The sequence below is a fragment of the Episyrphus balteatus genome, chromosome 1 (assembly GCF_945859705.1).
Source record: "Episyrphus balteatus chromosome 1, idEpiBalt1.1, whole genome shotgun sequence".
Classification (NCBI taxonomy): domain Eukaryota; kingdom Metazoa; phylum Arthropoda; class Insecta; order Diptera; family Syrphidae; genus Episyrphus; species Episyrphus balteatus.
Window position 1 is genome coordinate 24,447,054 of NC_079134.1, and position 9,884 is coordinate 24,456,937.

Below are 9,884 nucleotides of genomic sequence, written 5' to 3' on the forward strand. Positions count from 1 at the left end.
TATTTTTATTATGCATAGCCGGTTGTAATTTTTTTACAGGGAAAAATCATATACATATGGTTTGGGCCTTAAAGGGCTAGTTGAAATAATCGCGGTTTAACGTTGGTTTTATTCTGGTTCAACTTTTGAATAGCCTGTTTTCAACAGAGTCCAACATTTCATTTGGGTCTAGTAAAAACCATAAGCTATAGAAATTCTTGTATAAACCTTGATCCAGAGCTTAAACTCATTTCTTTTCCCTAATTCCGGAAGATAAAAAAAGCTATAAGCTCGTTTCAACAACTGGCATTTTTAAATTACTTATTTCGGCGGATATTCAATAAAGAAAGGTAGGCCTAAAAACTCCTGGTACAAGCAAATGCAACAACACCAGCATTCAGTTGGCCTTAGAAATGGAACAATACAAAACCGGGAGGCTTGCCGCCGATTTCTGAGGTCAACCCGGCGAACCCCACAAGCGGATCACTTAGTGTGAAGCAGTAACGTGGGATAGTTATGATCCCCTCGACATCGAGATCATAACAGCGCCGAGAAAAAGGAAGAAGAAGAAGATTTCGGCGGATATTCATATTTGCTGTGATTCAATTTTGATTCAAGCATGTACTTACTAACCTTTAACTTAAAGCAGAGCTTAATCAGAAAAGACGATTAAATACTTTTTCAACTGCCTTTTAAGTTAAAGCACAGGCTAAGGACAAGCAACTTCTTCTTATAAAGAATTGTTTTAGAAATATGGGTAAACATAAAATAAACCATAGTTTTTTCATAGAAACTGGGAGAGTCACAACTTTTGAATATGCATTTGCGACAGCATACTACCTAGTGTTGTCCTCATCGACCATTAAGCTGATTCTTAAGTAATTGACGAAGTTCAGGGAATTATCTCTCTTATAATTCTTAAGAATCGGACAGACAATGCTGAGGTTCATGTTGTAGGTACAAACTCGGTTCAACATTGGTTCACGAATTTAACTTGCCAATTTCGGTGGATTATGGTTCAAACATGATTTTAACTATTATAAGTTATAACATATATGAACCTTAAAACAGTGCTAAACCTTTTCCGCCGATTTCAGAAGAAAAACAGTTGCTAGAACACTGATTAAATATTTGTACAATTGGCCCTGAATGTTTCATCGTCGCATTTATAGAGATTACAAAAGTGGATTTCTGCAAATTCTCAGCACCGCTTGTGACTCTACTACTACCTCTACATAATGTTTCCTTGTTCATCTTTGCAGGCTTCCAGTTCTGGGTTATTATAACATGAGGAATTCACCCATTTATTCTGCTTACTTTTTGAAAAACTTACCAACCTCTCTTATTTCTCCTGCCGATGCGCCTCCGTACTTTTTCATTTGTAGAGCTCAAGTTAGTTAAAACTCAAAACATGACCTTCAGAATTGAATTCAAATATAGTTAGGTCCTAATAAAAATAATTTCTGAAACTTATTTGCAGAAAAGACGATAGTCTGCATCTCAAATTGGAAAAGTTTAAGGTTGGTGCGTTTATGTTTTGCTATTTGGACTAAATTGTTAAGTTATACTCTTTTATAAATTTAGATGGCACCTGTTAATACAAGGAAAATTTAGAAATAAAGAAACAGACCGGTTGCATACGAAAATATGTAACTTGTAAACGAGTTGAGATCCCATCTTCATTCATATTGTATAGGTAGCATTAACACTAAAGAAAATATAATACAAAAATAGGCTTAGATACCGAAAACATAAAAAAAATTGCTTATTTCCGGTTTTTACAAAAAAACAGTTTTTTGCACGAAGTCCGCGTACTAAAATGTATATATTTTCTAAACCAATATGGGTTACCCCACTCTGAAACTTGGCGCATAGTTTTTAAATTGTATAAGCTTTACTTTAAGACTATCTAAAAAAATATCAAAAGGGTCGAAGTTTCCTAAATTTGGATTTGAAATGCCAACTTCCGGTTCTCTATCGAAAAAATAAATCAATTTCCGGTTTTGAATTAATATTTGAAAGAAACGTCTAATTTTCAATATAATCCACCATTAAAAGAATTTTGTTACCCCTTTAAATTTTTCAAATGAACTTATTCCCACAGTTTTCCATAACTTTAGAAGCCCATAACTCTACTATCAGGCCTTAAAATTCAAAATCCTTCCATATGTATGTACATATACCAAACAAATACACATGAACAAATTTGAAACGTGAAATGCCCCCTAAGTTAGACGAACTCCTTTACTGCCTCGATGCTATGGCTGTCCATGGTGATGGTGACATTTTGTCCAATACGTCGATGTTGTGTGTCCTTTTTTGAGGACAGCATATACTATGGCTTTGCCTTCAATGCGACCGTAAACCCATTTTTGTATCATCCGCTTCGATGCATACAAAAACGCCACTGATTGTGTTCTTCCGATTATCGCAGGACTTTACGTTTATAGCTCCTAAACTATGCGTACTAGGTAGATTTTTCAACATTCCGAGATTACAGAAGAATCCCTATGAAACTGATTTGATTCAAAAGCCAATAACATGCACTCATTTAACACTAAACAAATTCCTTTCCCATACGGCGCATGTCCCTTCATTGTCAATTCTATACTTCTTGTCAACGTAGTCCTTTTTCCACAAAACAAGATGTATACAAAATTCTATTAAAAGAAGAAAAAAAAAATCCTTAATTATTTTAACAAATGCAAAAATGTCGAAGTTCATTGCGGACATTAATGAACGATTATTCTATTATGTATCGACTGGAGATTTGGATAATGTTATTAAACTCCTTCTAGAAGGAGCAAGTGCAACAAAGAAATCTTCTTGTGGTCGTACAGCTTTAGGGCAGGCGGCTTTAAAAGGACACACTGAAGTATTGGAAGTGTTACTTCAGTCATGCGAGGAAGGTGACACAGTTTTTAGTAAGTTTCACATCTTTAAATCATACTTAAATGTTTCTGCTTTAAGAAACCTATTAAATAGATTCCAGAACTGTAGCCAGATGTACAGATATGGAAATTGACTATACCCCAGATGGTATGGATAATCTGGAATGGGATGACGAAATCGATAGTGACTCTTGTACGACATCTGAAAACGATGAATGTTCATCGTTGTACCTTTATTATGCTAAGACTTTTGAACAAACTGGAGCAATTTTAGTAAATAATAATTACGGATCGAAGCGTGAAGATCCACACTCGGTTGATGCCTTGAGTCGTGCTCCAATACACTATGCGGCAGCATATGGTCACATTGATTGCCTTAACATATTGTTGCAACACAAGTCGCCAGTGGATATTACCACTGCAAAGGGTATAACACCGTTGCATTTAGCAGTTAATAGCGAAGAGATTGTTAGGTTGCTACTCAGTCATCGGGCCAATCCGAATCGGAAAACCTTTACAACGGGTGAGACGGCTTTGCATATTGCAATTCGTCAAGGGAATCTTCAAGTGGTGGGATAAATCAATAAAAATAGTAACATTTCACGTCTCTAATTACTCTGATAAACTTTTTTCCAGGTGGAATTGTTACTCCAATCAGGAGCTTATATAAACGAAACAAATAATCGTGAGTACACACCCCTGATGTGTGCCATTGAATTGGATGCTGATGAAATTGCATTCAGTCTTGTGAGCAAAGGGGCCAAATTGAATCTGGAAGATTGTAATGGACATACGGCGCTATATCTGGCCGTAGCACGAAACAAAGTCAACTTGGCTGGTTATTTGCTCCAGCATGGAGCACGTCTTCTCATTTCCCACTACCTGCTACACAAATGCGTTAAGCATGACTATCATGAAATGGCTAGACTCCTCCTTGCCCATGGTGCGGGTGATAATTTAAATGTTAGAGATTTAGCTGGTTGTACAGCAATATTCTTGGCTATATTCAGTTGTAATGCCGAGATGTTGGAGTGTTTGCTGGAGAATGCCAATAGAAGGGGGATTCAACCAATCGATCGTAATTCAAATGAATTGTATTATGCAGTTCAGTATGCTGAATCGGTTCAACGATTCGGAAGAGTTGCAAGGGTATTGTTGGCACACGGTGTGCCATTGAATACACTTGGGACATCATGTTGTCAGACTCCATTGACCAGAGCTATAGCGTTGAAAAAGCTAGATATTGCAGAGTTCTTGATTAAGGAGGGGGCTGATGTGAATATTATTTGTACGGAACATGTAGCTGATACGCTGCGAGTGGCACTAAGGTCATCGTACCTGAATTTGCTGATATTGTTGGGTAAGTCAAAAGGAATTTCATTTTTTGTTGATATTTTGAAGATACCATTCCTGTTATCTAGAATTGTTTATTGTTATAATAGTTGTTGTTATGTACTTTTTAAAGGGGTTGTATCAACTTCTTCTCTCCTTTCACGAGCTCCATTGATACCGCAATTCTCACACTTCAGTTTCAGTGGCAGGGTTTTTGATTTTGAATTACATCATGTCCTAGGCCAACTATCTGCAGGTTTCATTGCAGTTTTTTGACTCCATCCTCAGCAAAGAATAGTCGAATCACTTGGATACTTGGATCAAGTCGAAGGTCAAGGACTGTAATAAAGAACATATGACCCAAGAAGCTTCTCAAGAAGAAATTGGTACCAACTTGATTGATAAATTTTCAGTGACTTCTGCGATCATCTTAATTTTGTTTTTACTTGCTACTACATGCTCAATATCATTCGTGACTTCACTGTGATGTGAGATAATTCTTCGAAATAGGAAATTTTATTTTACGAACATAACGGACATTTTCGTAGGAAATTTCCCATTTCGAAGAATTACCAAATTTGAGAAGCTATTGGCATGTCGCGAGTATTGAAAGGCTAGTTCAAGTGTTTCGAAATTTTGTTTCATAGAAGCACGTTATTCGCCTTCTCTTCATCAACTTTTCCAGATTACAATTCCAACTCGCAACTTTCAAATTACTGTTTCTTACTTAACTAGCTATCAGAATCCGTAAGCAGTGGAACTTATTTTCTAATATTTATATTAATACTAGCTTTTTACAATGCTGCAGACTTTAAATCGCCTAACTAAAGGACTTATACTTCGGGACGCAATTGTTAGTACGACGGACTATGACATCAGAAAACTGGGTTCGTATCTCAGCCTCCACCACCAAAAAAACATGTTTTTTGAGATACTGCCTCTTGGGAGGAATTGACTGTTATTGTTATGAAAACTTGCATTTCTGCTTAGCGGTTCGAAATCGGTGGTAAATTTTAGACCCCTTCAATTTTGGCCAATTAATTACGCGCCATTAAGAGTTGTTGGTCATTTACCTTGAGCCTTCATGTGGTTTTGTCCCGCCAATTATTATTTACTAAAGAACTTGCGGGCCGCTTTATGAAAAACTCTTAGAAGTTATTGGAGCATTTCCTGAATTTCCAGATGAATTTTGCTTCCCTGGAAAAAATTTTTTCCGGTAAAATTTTTTGTGCAAAAACAAAAAACTGTGAAATGAGAGGTCAAAAACTTCTCTTAAAAAAATATTATAAATACACATCCTCTAAATCTAGATTATAAAAATAAAATAGACTAAGGCGGCCTCTTCATTGTGTTTCAACATTGAAGTTTCTCCTCGTAGGAATGTCGAAGTTTATGTTTTTCTCAGTACGAAGGCGATGAGTCCATTTCCGGAAGTGATGTCGTGCAGGCTTTGTTTACCGACTGTTACAAGGAGATATTTCCTTTCCTTAAAGCATTGAAATCTCCCAAGAGAATCCGAATGTCGTTCTCTTATTTTTTAACGAAGACTCGTAGAAGTTTTCCTTGGCGAAGTAATTTGTTTTTTCCTTAAGGGCATGTGCACTTAAAAGGCTTATTATGGTGCAACTTGCCCTGTATGCGAATGTCGAAATTTTTCCGCTGACTTTGTTGAAACTCAATAATTTTTCAATATCTAAGGTCTTCTCTCAGGCCCAAAGTCAGCTTCCAAAAATCCGATTTTTCCCTTCGATTTGACATTTGTTGTAGTATATGTCACAATCTATCACCTTCCTCCCGCCCGTTAAACTCATCCGATCACAGTGACATGTTATATTTATGTACTCTTCGTTCTAGTTCAAGTCGTAGTGACCATTCACTAGTCACAAAGCAAACATAACAAAATCGTTTTGTTGACGGGCTAGGTAGACCTATAACGCTACTACATGGCTTGTTTTTATTATGGACGCCTCATTTTTAATAACTTTTTGGATATTTTGTAGCTTTTCTTTTTTTTTGATTTTGTACAAATAATTTAATTTTTTTTTTAAATCTTTTATTACAGTCCATGCTGGTCTCAATATATCACTTTTTCAACCAGTCAATCGTCACAAGCCCCATTGGAATGCTAATCGTCAAGATCTTGAATCATGGATAACCTATCAGTGCCGCAATCCGTTGTCATTGCAAAGTTTGTCTCGAATTCAAATACGAAAACATTTAATTAACAATTTGGACAAACCAATCGCCAATACGAATAATCACAACGAATCTCGATTACGTATGCTGATTAAACAAACTGGAATACCAATTCCATTGCAGAAATACTTGAGCGAATTTGATGATTTGCCAAGAATTTGTTGAATGTTGTTATAAACGATTTAATAATAAAAAAAAAAAGAAAAACAAAAACTGTAGAGTTCAAAATGTTGGTCAATAATGTAATACATAATTAAAAACAAAACAAAAAAATTTAAGAAAAAACAAGTCAATAAATGCATTTACTAGATAAAGAAATAGGTTTTTTGTTTTATTTCAATTCATATTTTAAATATTTTTTATTTTCTTTTCCATGAATTTGTTGTTTTTTTTTTCTTTTGCCCTCAACATGCTTAACAAAATTCTATATAATGTTATTTATTATTATGTTTATTTGTTTATTTTTATTTTAATGTTGTGAAAATTGAAATAAGAAAAAAAGTTTTGGTAATACTATTTTTATGTTAGTGATTTTTCTGTTCTGTTTTTTATTTCTATGAAATATATATAATTTATGTACTTGGATAGTTTTTTTTTTTTTATTAAATAGTAGAAAATTAATTAACAAGCGAAAAATACAATACAAGGAACAAAACAATATTATTTATATTTATTTTAGTTTTGTTTCATTTAATAAATATTTAAAAACTTAATTAAGGTTTAAGCAAAAATTTAAAATCATCGTTTGCGTTACGCGGTATAACATCAAATGGAGTTTGATCTTTTTTATCTTTAATCGTTTTTAGAATTGGTTGCAAATCGATGAGATAGTTGGAAATGCTTACATGGCTATTGGCGGCGGCACGGTGAAGTGCAGTTTGTCCATCTTCATCTTGCAGCAGACAATTAGCTTTGGCTTTAATAAGTAATTCAACAATGTTTAAGTGACCTGAGAAACAATGGTGATAGTATTAGTAAATAAACATTTTAAAATATAAGATTTATAACTTACCCATCATAGCAGCTCGATGAAGTGGAGTTGCCCCACCATTTGTTACAGCATTCACGTCTGCACCGCCAACATTTATGAGGATATTGCAAATATCTTCATTGCCATTCCTGGCTGCATAATGTAGAGCTGTGTAACCAAAATTATCACGGTCCATTGTTTTGCCAAGATGAATAAAACTTTTAATTCGTTCGACTTCATTGTAAATTGCTAAAAAACATAGAAATTGGAAAATATAATAGCAACGAATACGAATAAGAAGGAATAAAAAATACAGAGTGCATCATAAATTGTCTAATCAAAAAGAAATGTCCCGAGTAGATAATTAATCAATTCTATATTTGTTTTTAAGCTTAGTTTGCACACTTTTTTCCGTTAACTCAAGCTCCGCAAAGCTCGGCTGAAATTTTGGAGAAAATTTTGTATATGGGAGCTAAAATCTAGCTCGATTTGCGTACTAGACTTGGACAGATTTTGAAAGAAGGAAAAGAGTTTTTATAGAAACCATTAGAAATTATGTTGACCGAAGTAAACATAAAAAAATTTTGTTTTTTATTTTCAAAAGGCAGTATTTCAAAAACGACAGTTGGATGAATATTCCGGGCTTTGGATTCGCGTTCAGCTAAAAATAAAAAACAATTCATTGAAAATAATTTTGGATTCGAGTTCAGCATACCGAAAACCTTCAGAAAAGTATATTTTTGTTTCGGCAACAAAAAAAAAGTTTAATTTTGTTAAGCAGTGTAATCGTTGCACATTTTGGAAATCTTTAAAAATAATTCAAATCATGCCTGATTCAATATATCCTAAGCAGTTTCTATAAATAAAATTTTTTAATATTCTAAAAAGTCGTGTAAGTCTAGGTATCTTAGTGGTTGCCTTTTACTCCGGTGGCCTAGATTCGTATCCCAAAATTGGGATTTTTTTGTTTGCTTTCTGTAAGTCAATAATCGTCAATAAATAAACGATAGCTAAATAGATCTCGTTTTTATTAAGCTGCAAAATTATTTCTTGTAATAGAAATAATTTGTACAAATGTATAAGCGTAAGTTTGGAAAATAATTAGACTATCATCCCTATTCTGCTATTCGATTCACGTGAATCGAGAGATGTTATCTCTTTATCACGTCAAACTGGATTTAAAAAACCTTTAACTTTCAAAAGCAAAGTGTCCGTCTGTCTTAGAGATTCTAAAGAACAAAAAAACTAGCTTTGTTTAAATTTTAACGCCCATTTAAAGGCTTCTTATTTAAGACTTCCAAGTGAATCGAAAAGCAGAATTGGGCCGAATAGTACAATTTCTTAGAAAACAAATACAAGAGTTAAAAGACAAATCAAAAACTAACCTGCATTCCAGATGCCGCGTTCAAAATCTAATTCTGAAAGTGTCTGTTGTGTGGTAGAAGCATGCTGACTACATCCACAATCCGTTGCGTGTTCCATTTTTTTGATTGTTTTTATTATTTGTTTATTTCACTGAATTAATTGTCTATTTTTAGCTTTTTAAGTATTAACACACTATTTTTCCTTTTTTTTTTATAAATAAAACAATTATAAAATTAATATAATAAAAGAAAACAACAACTACTTTACAGTCACAAATATCTTAATTCATAAAGTTCACTATTTTTCAAGTCCTTCAAGTGTCTTTTTTTTTTGTATTTTCTTTTGAAGATAATTCTTAAAAGACAACGAAGAATGGTTATTTTTTAAATATTTTTTTATTTTTATAAATGTATTGCACAGATTCTTATTTAACGCCTTTAAACTTCACGTTGCATAGTCCAAACAATTTCAGCTTCACCAGTACTACAAATAACTTTATAACCCAATTGACTCAATGTATTAATAAGTTGCATTGGTGGTGTATTAATTATAATTCCATTTACAATTTGTGTAGTACCATTTTCAAAACGTTTCGACAATGCCAATACTTCATCGTTATTTAAACCAAAAACTGCGGTGGTACGATCGTGTAGAGATCCTTTAATGCTTACATACGTATAAATGTCTTCCTGGCTAACAATCGGCACTGGAATGGTTACAACATTTGTACTACACGATACTGGTGTTGGAACATTATTAGTTGTTGTAGTTGGTATTGCCGAAGAAGCTGGTGGTGTTGCTGGAGCAGCAGCTGGAGCAGAAGCTGAACCCGGTGATGATGCTACAGCTGCTGAAGCTGTTGTTGAAGTTACTAAGGCTGATAATGGTGCTGACGAAGGCTTTGCAACAGCTTGTCTCGTTAAACATTCCATAATAATAGATGTATTTTTAAATTTCTTTGTTATTTGTTTTTTTGTGTTTTCAATAAAATCAAGAATAATAACTTTTTTGCTTTTTGTTTGTTTACCTTTTTTACTTGGTGTGAGAAGAATAATGAAAAATTTTGTATGTTTTTCAAAATCAATAAAAAGGATTTTGAATTAGAATAAGAATATAGAATAGATTTTTTTTCGTATAGTCTTTTGGGTTGA

The 9,884-nt window shown here is 33.8% G+C and overlaps 3 protein-coding genes across 3 annotated transcripts; 1 reads left to right on the plus strand and 2 right to left on the minus strand.

Annotated features, from left to right (window-relative positions):
* Window positions 1-2,613: 2,613 nt before the first annotated feature.
* Window positions 2,614-6,710, plus strand: LOC129920095 (ankyrin-3). The gene is made up of 4 exons (XM_056001284.1): window positions 2,614-2,903; window positions 2,965-3,440; window positions 3,507-4,230; window positions 6,265-6,710. Exons 1-4 carry the CDS (start codon window positions 2,690-2,692, stop codon window positions 6,561-6,563), a joined length of 1,713 nt encoding a protein of 570 aa, XP_055857259.1. The 5' UTR covers window positions 2,614-2,689; the 3' UTR covers window positions 6,564-6,710.
* Window positions 6,711-7,003: 293 nt separating this feature from the next.
* LOC129920101 (ankyrin repeat domain-containing protein 39) lies at window positions 7,004-8,892 on the minus strand. The gene is made up of 3 exons (XM_056001297.1): window positions 8,754-8,892; window positions 7,411-7,617; window positions 7,004-7,347 (listed from the first exon to the last, which is right to left on the minus strand). The coding sequence occupies exons 1-3, from the start codon at window positions 8,848-8,850 to the stop codon at window positions 7,112-7,114; spliced, it is 540 nt and encodes a 179-aa protein (XP_055857272.1). The 5' UTR covers window positions 8,851-8,892; the 3' UTR covers window positions 7,004-7,111.
* Window positions 8,893-8,928: 36 nt separating this feature from the next.
* Window positions 8,929-9,789, minus strand: LOC129920108 (uncharacterized). Its single transcript, XM_056001309.1, has one exon. The coding sequence runs from the start codon at window positions 9,663-9,665 to the stop codon at window positions 9,171-9,173; it is 495 nt and encodes a 164-aa protein (XP_055857284.1). The 5' UTR covers window positions 9,666-9,789; the 3' UTR covers window positions 8,929-9,170.
* Window positions 9,790-9,884: the final 95 nt, after the last annotated feature.